We start from the raw sequence: 15,874 nt of genomic DNA, 5'->3' as shown, positions 1-15,874 counted from the left end.
CCCTGGTTATGCTTCACAGGACAGAGGCATGGCTGGGCCAGTGACGCCCCCTGGCTGCCGAAGATGGAAGTCACCTGAGGGCCGTGCAGCTCAGGCCTGGCCTAGTAGCCTCTTTGGAACTCACCAAGTGTGAAGCTGCCCACCCAGTGTGCTCATTAAGCTCTTGTGCCCTCTGGACAGATGGATCCAGGCTCGTGTCTGACCTCCTTCTCTTTGTTGTGTGATGTGACAAGTTTCTTCCTGCTGTGAGCTTTGCTCTCATTTGTAAACTGGGGGTGATGCTTCCTGCTTTAGCTTGGGCCTGGAACACGAGAGTTGTGCAGTGGAGCTGGCACTGTCACATCCCATCAAGAGGCACAGATGTCCAAGCAACTTTCTACAGGCTCTGGGCTCCCCAACCCCAGGAACCCAGCACGTTGCTCTGATCTACTCTGTGCCCCTGCCCCAGTCTGGCCCTCCCAGGGAAGGGCCCACTTGCCCTCTCTTTCCCTGAGAGGCAGGGCAGGACCACTGCTGGCAGCAAACCCGGGTGCTGGCTCGACCTCTCCCATTGGACACTGAGCCTTTGGCCAAGGCACTTGCCCTCATGAGCCTCCATTTCCTGGCCTGAAAAATGGGGCTATAATTCCTGTCTCCTTCAAGGTTGTATATAAAGGGGCTATGTGAACTGTGGAGCACTGCACCATGGTGTGCTGTTAAAGGCAGCTGTGACTGTGCCACAGTGGTGTCCCCTCTGATCTGGGCTCTTAAAAGGTGAGCTGGACTGGGGTGGAGATTTGGGAGTCAGGGGAAACTTTCCAATTGCCCTCAAAACACCCATATAGGTTCCCCCTCAGCCCCCTCCCTCCCCTGGAAGATTGGGAGGCTTTCCAGCGAGGAGTTGGGCCAGGAGGCACAGGCCCTGCCTCCATTCCTTTGGATAGGTGAGGCCAGGTATTTCCAAACATCTCATTTTGAGTAAGAGCTTTGATCTGTGGCCTCTTGCAAGAGATCTTGCCATTCTTTTCTGACAAACAACAGACTCTGTTTCGTAACCCGTATTATAAAATAGTTTATTAGCAACCAAGTGTACGCAGTTGTTCACAAATATCAAACATCAGTCAGCTGTTACCAGTGTCATCCAAGAGCCCCTCCTGGCTTTCCTCCAGCCTCAAACACCTCACAGCCTCCCTCACCCCATTCTGTCTGGGGGGCTCGGCCACACCTGACCACCCCCACACATGCTTCAGCTCTCTCTTCAGGGGTCCCTCCCATGGGCAAAGCACATCTCATCCCCCATCAGGTTTCTTTGCTGGATGCTCCCCCAGAATTTGGCTCCTGGCCCTCCAACCACACGTGGTAATGACATGCTCACTCGGTAATGGGTCATCAGAGTCACTTCCGTCTCTTTTAATACAGGCAACCTTCCTGCTGGTGGAATTCGATCAGCCTAGTGTCTTGGTGTCCCCAGGGCCTGCAGTGCCTGGCACTGAACAGACGCTCAATAAATGTTGATAAATAAATGGATGAGCAAAGAAACAAACCTCAGGCCAGCCAGCCCCTCTCTGGGCTACTTTTTTTTTTTTAAAGTGATAGTGTTAAGAGTCAAGGATGGGGTTGCTGAAGACAAGCCCCCTGTGCAGCTCCCAAGGTGCCCCTGCCCACCTTGCCAGGTAGGAGACTGTTCTCACCTCCGCAAGTGACTGCTGCCCTCGCTGCTTAATACAAGGAGTGCTCTGCCAGTTCTGGGATTGAGTGGCTAAAGCCCACACCTGACCCCCCTTGTTATAACTGTATTTGTGTCAAATCTCTGCGATCAGAGGTTCGGGAGACCCTTGCTACCTGCAAGGAAACCAGGTGAGGCTGTGCTGATGGTGGGAAATTGGCTGTGGGTGGTTAGAAAGGCAAGGGTCGGGGTTCAAGTCCATAAGCCCTTTGTTTTTAGGCAGATGGTGGTGAAGGTGGAAGTCAGGCATTGTGAGCCTCTGTCATATGAACAGGTGGGCCCAGCAAAACCTGGCAAAGGGTCCCTCCAACCCTGTTGGTGTGCCTCCATAGCCTGCCAAGGGCAGTGGGAAATGGCTCTGGGATGCCCAAGGCCTCAGGGTTCTCCAGATATGGCTGCACCTAGGGAGGCTGCAAAGAGGGTGACCACACAGTGCCCCAGGGATGGTGGGAAAGCCTGCCACGTCTGGGATCAGGGAGCAGCCCTGGAACATGGGATGTCCTCTTGCCTGACAACCAGCCCCAGGCCAGCTCCTTGATGCTGGCACAACAGGTTTTTTCTTGCCGCACTAATCAAACACTCTGTTAGACAAGGAGTGCGGAGGAAGACTCCTTTGGGGCCCCCTTTGGGGCCCCAAAGACCTCACAGAGCTCACCTAAAGACCCCCACCTTCCCAAACCTATAATTTCCTTGCTAAAAATAGGCCCTGGGAAATCTAGAAATCTTCTAAGAACTGGAAAAATAAAAATCACAGGATCTGAGGGTGGGAAAGGCCGCAGCCCAGCTTCTTGGTTGCAAAGCACCTGGACAGTAGTACCTGCTGAGGCTTCCAGTCTCTGGGAAGGGTCTTGGCAGCCAGGACACTAACGCTTTGTGGGGAGAACCCCTTTATAGGGACTCACTCCTGGGGATATCACCTGGGGGGTCAGCATCCTTTTGTCTGGGGTACAGCAGTACAGAAAGACAAACAAGGCGCTGGTGGGCAGAGATCTGGAGCCAAGGGCCAAGCCACCCCCAGGGTCAGGTCTTCAGAAGTACTGGTGGCCACTGGCCTGGCCCAGCCAGAGTGCAGGGGGCAGGGTGGGGATGGGGCCGGGTAGCACAGCCTGGACACCCAGACCCCGCTCAATGGCTTTATTGCCACCTGGAGTCAACCCACAGAGCAACACGCAGCCCGGTGGCTTCCTCAGTTTATTCCATGGCAAGCTCTGCTCTGATGGGTACAGTCTACACAGCAGAGCAGCTGGCGGTCCCAACTATTGGCTGTGGGCACAAGGAGAGCCAGCTTTCAGGAAACAGAAGCCATAACCGGCCAGCTGCTGGGTTGCATGGTGGGGTCAGGTGTTGGCAGCCAATCTTCAGCTGTCCCCTTGGGGAGACACAGAAGTGGAGGAAAATCTGGATGGTTCTCTAAGAAGCAAGTCAGGGCCTAAGATGAGCGCCCTGGGATGGCAGCTCCACTCTGTACCCCAGCACGTTCTACCTTATTCCAGCACAGTCCACCTTCCTCCAGCTCTGCTGGGCTCTGGCCCCACTTTGAGCTGGAAAGGATGTCAGCTGGATTGCAGCAGCTGGGAAGGGGGTTCACTGGGAATTCCCTGGAGACTCAGTCCTCACCCACTCAGATCTGTGTAAGACTGAGCATGGTCTTTTCTCCTGGTGGTTATCCCTGCTCGGTCTCACTCCAAAGGCGGGAGGACAACGCCGGAGGGGCCATGATGTTCTGCTGGAATTGACACCCTCAGCCTTGCCCTGTCCCTCCATCCAGCTGGCCCTGCCCATCCCTGCTGAGCCCCTTCGTGCAAAGAATTCAGCCTCCCTGCTCTTAGGGCCTGAAGCTGTGCTCCCTGCAAAGGCCTAGGGCTCAAGCCCTCAAGCCTGGAAGCCGGGCTTGGGTGAGTCCTGGGACAGGTGGACCTTGTCAGGAGGGACTCGGGGCAGCTTCTGCAGGCAGGAGCCTTCCTCAGTGGATGCTGGTTCATCTTCGGGGTTCTCATTCTCATTCTTTGTGAACAGGGGAAAAGATGCTCGTCTGAATCCTCCGGATGGCCTATGCACTGGGTGTCCCCTTCCTGCTTGGCCACTGTGGCAGGTGGGCCCATGAGGAGCTGAGATGGCGATGTGTGGTGAGTACTCTCTATGGTCATCTCCAGCACCACCCTGCCTGGGAGGGCAGGGGACAGGGAGTGGGGTGCTAAGGGGGTTAGAGAGCACAGGCACAGAGGTTAGGATCTTCATTGTGTTGGGGACGGTCTTGTCGCCTCAAGACCCTGAATTTTCTCCTGGGAGGCAGTGTCAGGGAGCAGCACCTCCACAGTGTAGCTGACCTTCTTGGTGTGCATCAGGCTGTAGGTGTTGTCGAAGCGCAGGACGTCTGCAAGGATGGAGAAGTAATCAGGCAACTCAAGCTTGACCCATCTGCATACCTGGTACCCTTGGAAACCTGGCTGCCCAGGACTGTGGGTGAGGCTGGAGGGTCGGCCACTGCGCAGCCCCCAGCCCATTGCTCGGGACCATCTCTGGATGATGCTTGTGCTCATTAAAGAATTAGTAACGGCCACCAGCATGCATCAGCCCTTTCCAGGTACAAAGCATTAGTCAGTGCTCACAGCTCCCTGAATCCTCCAAGCAGCCCCGTGGAAGGTACCATCGTCTGCATTGTATGAATGAGGAAACTGAGGCTCAGAGAGGTTAATAAGGCTTTCTGACAATTATGGAGCAAGAGAGGGGAGGGACTGAGATTCCCTTATCCCAATGCTCCAACCCAGAGAAGCCCTGCTCTCCCCAGAAGAGAGGGATGAGCTCCATAAGCCACTTTTTGGTCGTGCCTTTCATAGAGGGCATGTCCTTCAATGCCAAAGGCCAATGTGGACTCTGGGACATAATGAGCCATCGGTTTCTGTTTCCACTCTCCTAACTCTCCCTGTCCACAAAGAGAAACTAGGTTTGGATTAACTAAGGCATTAGCAAAGTCATTTCCCTTCTCCAAAGGAAACCAAGATTGGGTGCCCCTTCTCCTAGCTCCGATCCCAACAGAGGTGGGAGGTCTGTGGTGTCCCTGGGCAGCCCTGTTTCTGATAAAACTGACCAAACTGCAACTGGCCTGGGCAGCCTGGGAAGAAAGGATAAACCCCTGGAAGAATCATCTCTTCAGGATGCCCAGAGTGGGTGGTCCACACACCTGGGCAGTTTAGGACCCCTGAAGCTAATCTCACACTACTTACTTACCTGTCTCAGCCTTTCCAGCCCAGTGGAGGCTTCCCAGGAGCTGAGTCCACAGCCCCAGGCTGTGAATCCCACTCTCTACAATGCACCTCTGCCCTTGTGCCCACACCTACAGCCCCTTATCAGATCCAGCACCCTGAGCCAATTCCCCTGGCACCCATGGGATCTAGGGGCTTGCACAGACCCCCGCACCCTCCCCGAGAGCTGCAAGTAGAAGGCAACGAGAGAAGTCAGACTGGCCACACATGTCAGCTCATCTCTTTGCCAGGAGGGAGAAAACTTTAGTGAACCCTACAGTTCTTACAGACGCCGGCCTTGAGACAGGTGAGGCTCCCGTCCTCGGGCACCAGGTGGGCATTGTAGCGCTCGCTGGGCAGCACCTCTGTCATCTCCCCTACCCGCTGATGCTCTCCCTTCTTGGTCTTCAGGAAAACTCCGAAACCGATGTCTGCTCCATGTGATTCAAACTGCCACCTGCAAGGGACAGGGCCCCACTGATGACCACCTGCTCCGGCTCCAGGCTCCTCCCAGCTGTGCCCAGGTGTGAGTGGCCACCGCCCCTACCTGAGCACACAGCCGGGAAACAGGATCTCGAGCTCCACCTGCTGAGAGGAGCCTCGGCCCACAGTCACCGTGTGTTCATACTGCACCTTCACCTGGTTGTGTAGGTAGTAGCTCTTGGGCACCTCGCCTCCATAGCTGATCTGTGGGTGAGCGTAGGTGAGGGGACCGCAACCATTACTCCTCCCTCCCCATCCTCTGGACACCCTGTACCTTGGTCAGGCACTTAGGGTTGCCATCGGGGTCAGTCATGGTCCCCCCAAACTCCACAGGTAGCTGGTCAGGGCTGATGAACTTTGGCAGCTCCTGCTTCCAGTTGCCTGTGGGAGCAAGAGGGGGGCTCTGTGGGGGCTCAGGGAGGCTTGATAGAAGGCAGAGGAGACCAAGCCCTGGGAAGGGACCTGCCATGTCCTTGGCTTGCTCCCCTACTCAGGAGAGCACCCAAAAGCTTTACGTAGCCACCCAGGTTGAGGCCTAGGGCCCAAAGCCTTATCTGAGTGTGCAAATGCCGATGGAGTTAGGCCAAGATCAATGCCTGGGTAAAGAAAATGAGCCAGCCCGGCTAGGCTGAGCATCGACCTCGGATCCAGGAGATCGGGGTTCGATTCCCGGTCAGGGCACATGCCCGGGTTGCGGGCTAGGCAGCTGATCAATGACTCTCTCATCATTGATGGTTTTTTTTCTCTCTCTTCCCCTCCTTTCCTCTCTCTGAAATCAATAAAGATATGTTTAAAAAAAAAAAAAAAGAAAAAGAAAAAGAGCCAGGGAGAAACGGGTCCTGTAGCACTGACCTCTGCTTCCTGGGCAGAGAGGGAGATGGGCACAGCCCAGGGGCCATATCACTCACCTCCCAGAATCACTATCTTCCTTCGAGTCTCCTCACTCATGAACGACTTGACCAAGTTGAAGGCCACAGGGAACAGCTTGGGGGCTGAAACACATGCAACTCCCTTGGGAAACTGAACCAGAGAGGACTCGGATATATAAAGTCACACTCATGGGCATGGGCTGGATAGGAATTAGACAGATTTAAATTCTGTGTGACCTTCAGCTTGTTACTCACCCTCTCTGAGTCTTAGTGCTATAAACGATAACTATAAAATGGAGATTCAATTTAACAGTGTATGCATAACACTTGGCACAATGCCTGGATCTCAATAAATGGTTGTCTTCCCTGTTCAGCTGTAGGGCTTTGGCAGTGTTGATTCCCCAGTGGTGCCTCTCCTTTTCACTCTCAGGGTTTTCCCAGGTTGCCTTGGAATCCTCTTGGGTGCAAGTAGGTGGGGCATCTGCATTAGACCTCATGGCCCACCTGACTCACTCACACTTACTGGGACCTTTCTGTGGGTCAGGCTCTGTACTACGCCTTCTCCACAGACTGTCCCATTTAACCTCACAACTATCTTATGGGGAAGGTGCCATTGCATCACCATTTTACAAAATGGGAAAACTGAGGCTCATGAGTTTCAACAGACTTGCTCAAAGTCACAGAGCTAGCTAGATTGGAAGCCAGATCATCTGACCCAGAGCACATACAGGCCCCCCCCCCCCCCACTATACAGTTGCCACAGACAGGACAATTCCCACCCAAAGTGTGCCCACCAATCTGTGTGATCCATGGACCATCGGTTACCAGTCCACACCCAGATAAGTAAAGAAAATAACAGCAAACATTTAGAAACTTATGACTTATTTGACATTGCTGCACAGGCTTTTGTATATCCTAAAAGTATCAGTCTGTGAAGGACTGAGCTAAACACACACACACACACCCCCAAAAAAACAAAAAACAAAACAAAACAAAAACCCATCATCACAATGGATGGTTTGAGAAGCCCTGAACTCTGTGGCTTACCCACTGCCCATCCCCCATTCCCCACCCTCCCCCACTGCCCAATTAATCCTCACCTCGAACAATAATTAAATTCTTCAGTGTCTCAGGATAATTTGCTTCCATGATGGCAAAAAACTGTGAAGTCAAGAAGAATCTGGTTGAGGCCACGCTCCACCATTCCTGCCTGGATTTGGTGGCCTCTGAGGCAGCTGAGACAAGAGCCCCCATCCCCCTACTCCCTGGCCCACCCTGTCTTCCCTTGAGCACATACTCTATCCTCTGTGTTACTCCTGCTCTGCTTTCTCCTTGCAGGAGGTACCCCAGGCCAGCATCACTGACTGGTCCAGGGGACCCCTGGAGGGCGTTCCCCTCCTCCATGGACTGAAGCTGCTGTGGGCAGTGGCTCCCTATTGAGCTTGAGCCAGCTGCTTACCTTACCTGCTGGTAGACCTCCACTGCTGGCTTCCACAGGTGTTTCAGGCTCAGCCCCTCCAAGTCAAACACCATCAGCACTGTCTCAATCTTCCTGCCCAGCTGCATGGGACAGAGCAAGTATATAGGTCAGACAACAGTCCCAGCTGGGAGATACTGGCCAGAGAGACCTGGGCACAGCTCCTACCTTCCTGCCACCCCTACCCCTGGCTCCCCACAGTGTTTTCCAAGCAGATGAACTTATCTAGGGTTGGAGAAGATGCTGCATTTAAGCCCTGGCACAGTGGCCCTATCACACTATTTATTCAACACTATTGCCTGGAATTAGTTAACTGTGGAATTAATATCATCGTTCCTTACTCACTAGGCGTCTTTAGATACAAAAGTATGCTACACTGGCCAGTGTCTGCAGTCCCACAACTGTGTCCAAGCCGGAACTACGCTATTGGCAGGCTGTGTGGCCTTGGGTGGGTTTTTAACCCCCCTGAGCCTTATTTTTTTCTCTCTGTAAAATGGGGATAATTCCAGGCTCTGATAGAGTTGCTGGGAGTACTCAATGAGCCCAGTGCCTGGCACATGGCTGGTCCCTGGTAAATGTTAACAGATATTGTTAGCAGTATCGTCATCACCATAATCATAGGCTCCAGTTGAGATAGCCATACCATGGAAGACACTGTTTTGACCCTTAGACATCAGCCATCTTACTTGAGAAGCACACATCTATTCAAACCAGGCACTAAATATAGTGCTTTGAAATTCTCTCACGATTGCCACAGATCTCTGTGGAGGCCTTTGGTGTCCAGCACTGTGCCAGCTGCTGGAGACACAGGCCCTGTCCACGTCATTTGAAGTCAGCCATTTGCCAAATCATTCCACAGTGATATGACAACTCCCCCTGGGGGTCTTCTTCTTAGGCTCATTAGACACTTAGACTCAAAAAGCCAACAAGGCAGCCCGGCCGGGTGTGGCTCAGAGGTTAAGCATCGGCCTAGGATCCAGGCGATCAGCGTTCGATTCCCGGTCAGGGCACATGCCCGGGTTGCGGGCTGCAGCCGGTCAATGACTCTCTCATCATTGATGTTTCTATCTCTCTCTCTCTTCTCTCTGAAATCAATAAAGATATATTTAAAAAAAAAAAAAGCCAACAAGGCATTAGATTCACTCTGAAGCCTACAGGCCAGGAAACAGAGTCGAGGGCAAGAAGACCTGCAAAGGTGTGTGGGGGTCCTTCTTGGCTTAGAAGCCCCATGTCCCACAGCACTCAATATTTTTTGAAGCAACTCCACAGTAGCTTCTAGAGACCCACAAGGGTTGTGTCTAATTTCCAGGGTCACTGCTCTCAGGGACATCCAAAGCAATGGTCCCCCATCAGGTGATTATAGTTATGCAATTTGCAATCACAGGACATCTTTTCCATAAGAAAACTTCCCAGCATTCCTGGGGAGCAGAAGGAGGGCATTCACTGCACCCAAGGTCAGCATCTCATTTAAGGTCAGAGGAGAGGGAGAAAAGGCTTTGGTGACCTTTGGCTCGTGCTAGCAGAGAGCACGTATTAGATGCTTGTGGATGGATGACTGCAGGAGAAGCCACGTTTCACCTCAGCCTGGAGGCCTGAAGGCTGGGGGGGAAGCAAGGGCAGGGTGCCCCCCCTTCCTGGTCCTGGTGCCACCTTTTAGACATACCCCTTCCTCGCACCCCACCCCCCAGCACTCCTTGGTCACTCACCTTCTGACTCTGCAGCTCACACTCCTGCAAAAGCAGCTCATAGGCCTTGATGCGTTTCCGGATCAGCTCCTGCTTGGAGGCTGATAGGAGGAGACCCTTGGGGTCAAGTGTCCCGATGATGTCGAACCACACGGGGCAGCCTTCATAGTCGTAGCCACACAGACCGCCCGAGTCGTACAGCTTGACCACCTGGGAAAAGGTCCTGACTCAAACCAGCCCGCCAGGCCATGTCCCTGCTCCATCAGGTGGCTGGACAAGGTTGGGGGCAGGGAGTGAGGTGGGGGTTACTAGGTGGCCTGGGGAATGCTGTGTGAGGCTCACCTCTGAGGGCTGCCATGTGAGGATGTTGTCCAGGTCCTGTTGCTTCCGGAACTCCATGTGCTGGGGACACATGACAGGACCTGAAGACTGCCCGCCCCAAAGGTCCCTCTGCCTGCAGCTACCATGATCCTGCCAAAGCATCCCCAGGGTCTACCAACATTGAACTGGGGATGGGGACACCAGGAGGAGGGGTGCGGGGGACGTGGGTCTGATGCAGAAAGGGATCCGAGGAGGAAGGAAGAAGAAACATGACAACGGAACAGGGCAAGAGTCCCCACCCTTTGTTGCTAATCCCTGGGGTACAGTGTGTGGGAGGCAGCAAGCTCATGAGAATGGGGCTTCACCTTCCGGAGCATGTCCTCGGAATTCTGCAGGTTAAAGTTCTGAGCTGCAAGAAGAGTCAAAATAAGAGGAGGCTTGAGGCTGGATTTGGAACAAGCTATTCTCTGAAAACTCACGAGGAAATTAGTTTTTTAATCCATTGAATGGGAATAATATCTATTGATTGGCTGATTGATTGATGTATTTTAATCTTCATCCGAGGATATTTTTTCCACCGCTTTTCAGAGAGAGTGGAAGGGAGAGAGAAAGAGAGAAACATCGATGTGAGAGACACATCGATTGGCTGTCTCCCGCACCAGGGTCAGGGATCGAGCCTGCAACTGCATGTAACCCAAGGCCCTTCAGTCTGCAGGCTGATGCTCTAACCTCTGAGCCAAACCAACTAGGGTGGGAATAACATCTTTTTTAAAGTTATTCAAAGGACGACATGAGACAAAATGCTTGGCACATTACCTGGTTCACAGTTCTCAATAAATTGTAGATATTGTTGTGGTTACTTATTTTGAAGACATAAATGCACTTTAATTTAAAACATAATGCTTGCTCTATTTTAGAAAGGCCATGACTGTTGCTCTCTGAGATCACTGGTTCATTGAGGAATTTGTCCTGTGATGAGCCTTCGATAAGATCTAGGGTCGGAGATTTTCAAATGGAAGGGGCCTAAGATGCTACCAGCTTTCTTTGCCCTGATCATAAACCACCTCCAGAAAAAACCCACCAAGGCCACCAGCTCTGTCTTAACAAGTTCAAAATCCATTCCATGGGGTGTGCTGAGTTGAAATAAATTTTTCCCTAAGCCCTGGAGTGGTTTCTGTTATTATAATCATTTTACACTGTTTCAGCAATTCTTAGAAGAAACTCCTCCACCTTTAATTACATCCACTTCCTGTAGTGTTTGCTGGGCATCTGCTTCGTGTCAGATTCTCTAAGGGGACAGCATAGCCTTGTCTTCAAGGAACTGGAGGTAGATGCAAAAGCAGGTCCTGAAGACCATGTTCAGCAATAGCTGACTCAAGGCCTGGCCAAGCCTGTCATCCTGAGAACATCTCAGGTGTTAACTCTAACCTTACCTCAACCTTGTGCCCACCTGGTGCCAGGCTTTACACCCTCTCATTTAATACTCACAACAACCAGTGGGGAGGTGGCTCATCCCAAATTTGCAGATGAAGAAACTGAGGCTCAGTGGGGGTTTTTTGTGCCATGCCAATCTGAAGGGGAGCTCAGATTCTAGCCCAAAGTAGGCTGATTCCAGAGCCCATGTTCTTTCCCAAAGTCTCTCACACCCTTTCCTGAGACCCTCCGATCCCGCCAGCCTCACCTCGCAGCCAGCGCAGGAGGAACCGGTCATCAGCATTGGGCATGGTGGGCAGCAGGTCCTGGAGGTTGTCCCGGAACTGAGAGGCGATATGATTGTCAGAGGGGCTCCCATTACCCCTGGGGCCCTCAACCCCATCTCCGACCCTTCTCACCCTCAGTCAGCCAGTCAGCCCTGCCCAGGGGCTGCACAGTTAGCAGCTACCTGGGAATGGAGCACACCCACCACTCCAGCCCACCATGGCAGGAAGAGTTGTGTCCTTCTCAAACTTTGGGGGATCTCTGCCCCCCAAGACCCTCATTCTATAAGTCTGAGGTGGGGCCCTGACATCCCTATTTTTGCAAAGATCCCTGGTGAATTTGATGCAGGCCAACCAGGACATTTTAGCAACATTGCTTCTGGTATCTCATCTTGAAGGTTCAGATTTGGAAGCAAGTTACTTAACCTCTCTGAGCCCCAGTTTCCTCATCTGTGAAGTGGGGATAATGATAGATTTGTGCCAATCAAAAGAGTTTGTACAGGTAAAGCACAGCATCAGGCCAGGCTCACAGCAAGTGCCACATAAATGTGGTCACTTAGCCCATGGAGTCTTTGTGAAAACAACCCTGGGCAAAGGTCCGCAGAGAGGGACTGAAAGAGGAGCCAGGGCTGCCTCATCTGGGCACCATCAGGGCTGGGGGAAAGGAGGGTGGCTGACTGGTGGGGGATGCCTTTTCTTACTGGCAGAATTTGGGGAAGTCGCTGGGAATTTGGGTTTGGAACTGAGGCTCAAGTGTGAGACAGAGAGGAGACCCCAGTTCCATGAGGATGAAGTGAGCTGAAGACAAGGCCTGGAGGGCTGGGTGTGCAGGGAAACCTGTGACTAAGAATTTGGGATTCAAAACAGATGCCAGCAGACCCATAGGAAATTCTTGATGACCATCCACCAAACCATCTTAATTTAGCTTTATGGATGATCTCTAAAATAAGAATGTATTCATGCATTGTTCCCATAATTTAAAATGAACCATCAGCTTCAATATCTCCGTTGTTAATAACAGGAGCAACAGCATCTGCTGTAATAATCCCCAGTTGGGACAGGCACCTGGAAACGAGCCTCTTGCACACTGAACAGCTATAGCCTCTGGGCTCTGGAGGAAGTTTCTTCAGGGAAGGGAGCAATGCTACCTTAAAAGCAATAACTCTGTGCGCCTTGGCCCCTCCAGAAGACCAGATTCCCTCCTTTGAACCTCAGGATGTGCCCTGAGGCAGAAGCAAGGTCGCATCCCTGCTTTGCAGATGAGGAGACTGAGGCCGGGGTAGAAGAGGGGGAGGGAGTCTTCCCCAGGGACAGAGTAAGGAAGCTGCAAGGTCAGAAGGAGTTCACGTCTTCCAACCTCAAGGCCACTCTACCTTTGGAACTCATGTCGAATAAAAGAGAAAGACACTAAGCAGGTGCTCAGAAGGATCTGGAGCAACGTGGAGAAAAAACCCCAAAAAACTAATGATGATGCCAAGTGGAGAAAGTAGCATCTGGCAGTGGGACTTCAGGTGGTCAAAATGAGGTTTAGGAAAAAGCTAGAAGGAAATGCCCCTAGCGTGGTTGTCTAGAACTCTGTGACCATGGGTGGCTTCTCCCCCTTCTTTCTACTTTTCTCTTTTCCCCTAATTTTAAAAATAGCATCCATTTCTTTTAAATAATGGTAAAAATAAGAATAAATTATTTTTACATTGTTTAAAGCTTTTTGCCAAACAGGCATCACCATCATAATTCACCCCCAAAGGCCAGGTGTCCAGTCCCTCCTAGAAGCCTAGTGTCTGAGGCTTCTCCAAGGTCACTGCCAAAGGGGAAGGGAGAAGGCTCACCAGGGGACCCTCATTCCTTCATCTGAGACTCTCTGTTTCTGGAACCTCCTCCTTTAATACCTGGGGATTCACCCAGGGACCCCATCATTCACCTGGGACCAACCTCTCTTTTACTAGGAATTCACTCAGGAGCCCCTCCTTCACCAGAGGTCCTCATTCCTCTCTGGAGGACCCCCCAGGTCCTCCTGAGGGTAGAAGCCTCAACAGAAATCATCTCCACAAGCCTGAACCTGCCCCCTCACAGGCCCAAAGTGGAAGCCAGGGTTGTGACCCACCCCTTTCCCTCAACCTGAAGCCACAGTTTCCAGCCCCTGGCCACTTGGATATGCTCCCCTTCCCATGGCCATGACGCTCCCAGCTGTGGCCTACCAGGCTGCCTTGAAATCACCCAAAACTCCCCCATTCCCCTTTCATGAAAACACTGACAATTGCCACACAGCTTAGGCCCTGGGGATTCAGAAAGCCGCAAAGAGAATCCAAACAAATGTTGCAATCTGGGCGGGAGACCTGGGAGTCTGTTCGCCATAGGCTGCGCAGAAGCAGGAGGGAGCCACCATCGCCCTCCGCCCTCCGCCCTCCGCCCTGGAACCGGAGCCGTGGCTCTGCGGCCAGGAGGGAGCAGGAGTGGGAGGCTGGATTGGGCCCCCGGTGTCGCCCAGAGAAGGGCCCCTGTCCCGCGTCCTGTGCACAGCTGCCTGAGTGACTGGGCATGGGCACCAGGGGCTGCACAGAGGCGCTCTGCAGGGTCCCCTCTCCCCCAGGACAATCGGGGCTCCAGCCCAAGTGGCAGGGTCAGGCGGGCTGCTCGGCCCCTCCCCAGGCCCCTCGGCCCTCGGAGAACCTCACCCTGGCCAGGGCCTCCTGCTGCTGGGGGCTCAGGTCCCCGACTCGGCCGCTCATGGTGTCCGCGGGGCGCGGTGTCGCTGCTGGCGGTGCTCCCGGAGCCTGGTTTGGCCCCGCAGGTCAGGTGCTGGTCCCGCCCCGCCCGTCCCGCCTCTGGCTTCTCCTCCTCTCTGGGATTTTTGCCACATTCAGTCACCAAGACGCACCCTATCCGGGGCAAGGAGGTGACGCGCCCCAGAGGGATCCCAGAGCCGACGTCCGTCCCGGGCAGGAGGCGCCCCCCACCTCCAGGCCTCATCCCAGGGGCTCCCACAGGTTCCCACAGGGCAGTGCAGGGGGAGGGCCTAAAGGACACTGGAGCAAGTTCCAGGGAACACCAAGATCCCCTTCCAGCAAAATGGGGGAACTTTCTATAAACTTCGTTCAAACTTCTTAGGCGGCCCTTTCTTCCCAAGGGATCCCCAGCCCCCTCCCCTTGACCTTGAGCACAGGCTGTGCCTGCCAGTGTTCACCAGCTGATAGGAGAGCGCTCGTGTGCCAAATGGTTCCAGCCTTCAAGATGGTCTGGAGGGTTAGATAAGATGATCGGCCGGGGTTTGCCTGCCATTGCACGCCCAGCGTTGGCTGGCGGGAGTATTGTTTCATACTCACTACTCCTGAGGCCGTGGCCAGAGCAGCGAGCTGCAGGGGTGGAGATCAGGGCATGGCCTCCCTGTGAACTCCTGGGTAGGATCCACAACCCGAAGGTGGGGAGTGGGTGGCTGTGGGCAGATGGACGCCTGGGGTGGGATTATAGAGTGGTGGGGAGGCCAAAGGGTAGTAGGCGGCTGTCGCAGGTGTACAGGATGCCACCTGAGAGTCAGGAAAAGGTCACACGGGGAGGTGAGAAAATTCAAGTTGGCTGGGCAGAAATTTTCCAGAGAGCAGAGCAGGTGGAAGGTGAAGGTAAAGGGGGAGGGAAATCTGGAGGGCAGAGGCCACCAGAACCTTTGCCCTCTGCCCTCCCTTGGGTCAAACCAAGTCTTAGGCTTTCGTTGACCAATCTGGTGGCCACAAGCCATATGTGGCAGTTGAGCTTAGGGAATGTGGCTTGTCACTAGTGAAAATGGAGATGTACTGTAAGTGTAAACTACACATCAAATTTCAAAGACCTCGTATCAAAAAATTTAAATATTTCATTAATATCTTATACTGATTACATGTTGAAATGATATCTGTGGATATATTGTGTTAATAAGATATATTGCTAAAATTAATTTTACCTGTTTCTTTTGATTATATAAAAATACAAAAATCTGTTAAACAAGAAACAGAATTAAGGCATTAAGGGCGGTAGTTGCTGATGTGAATTTGGGAAACATCAAATGTACAAAAATTGATACCTTTATAAAGAATGCATGCAAATTGATGAGAAAAACAGTAAAGCACTAAGAAATGGACAAAAGACTCAAAACACCAATTATCAGAAGAGGGGATGCAAACAAGTGAATAAATGCTCAGCCTCCGGGTGTCACCAAAGAAATGTGCGTGCAAATAACTAGGTGCTTTTTTCCTTCACCAAATCAGCAATAAAACAAAAGAAACAACACACACGCAAAACCTTTCTAAAGTAATAATAGTAAAGTTAGTTAGAAGTTGGTGAAATGGAGATTCAGACATTGGTTCAGCTTTCCTGGAAAACTATTTGACAATACCGTCAGGATCCTTCGATAGCTTACCACTTTGC

The 15,874-nt window shown here is 52.5% G+C and overlaps 1 protein-coding gene across 3 annotated transcripts; it reads right to left on the bottom strand.

Moving 5' to 3' along the window:
• Nucleotides 1–3,939: 3,939 nt before the first annotated feature.
• Nucleotides 3,940–14,220, bottom strand: LOC107526239 (SEC14-like protein 4). Of its 3 annotated transcripts, none has more exons than XM_087828632.1 (12): nucleotides 14,152–14,220; nucleotides 11,464–11,539; nucleotides 10,148–10,191; nucleotides 9,771–9,863; nucleotides 9,483–9,671; nucleotides 7,764–7,859; nucleotides 7,400–7,460; nucleotides 6,339–6,422; nucleotides 5,705–5,811; nucleotides 5,495–5,634; nucleotides 5,235–5,404; nucleotides 3,940–4,079 (listed from the first exon to the last, which is right to left on the bottom strand). In XM_087828632.1, exons 1-12 carry the CDS (start codon nucleotides 14,203–14,205, stop codon nucleotides 3,940–3,942), a joined length of 1,254 nt encoding a protein of 417 aa, XP_087684758.1. In that variant the 5' UTR covers nucleotides 14,206–14,220. The 3 variants fall into 3 exon arrangements, with proteins under 3 accessions (XP_087684758.1, XP_087684757.1, XP_016054140.2); XM_087828631.1 differs by having other exon boundaries at nucleotides 7,400–7,509; nucleotides 7,759–7,859; nucleotides 9,804–9,863; XM_016198654.2 differs by having other exon boundaries at nucleotides 9,804–9,863.
• Nucleotides 14,221–15,874: the final 1,654 nt, after the last annotated feature.

Source organism: Miniopterus natalensis, chromosome 20, assembly GCF_054644295.1.
Source record: "Miniopterus natalensis isolate mMinNat1 chromosome 20, mMinNat1.hap1, whole genome shotgun sequence".
In the NCBI taxonomy this organism is placed as follows: Eukaryota; Metazoa; Chordata; class Mammalia; order Chiroptera; family Miniopteridae; genus Miniopterus; species Miniopterus natalensis.
This window is presented reverse-complemented; position numbering and strand designations above follow the sequence as displayed.

Excerpts from the sequence above, each read along its gene's own strand:
- LOC107526239 (XM_087828631.1), bottom strand. The coding sequence starts at position 14,205 with ATGAGCGGCCGAGTCGGGGACCTGAGCCCCCAGCAGCAGGAGGCCCTG. Across the intron at positions 7,860-9,482 it reads GTGAGCTGCAGAGTCAGAAG|CTGGGCAGGAAGATTGAGAC; the intron begins GTGAGTGACCAA and ends TGTCCCATGCAG. Across the intron at positions 4,080-5,234 it reads CTGTCTCAAGGCCGGCGTCT|ACGTCCTGCGCTTCGACAAC; the intron begins GTAAGAACTGTA and ends CCATCCTTGCAG.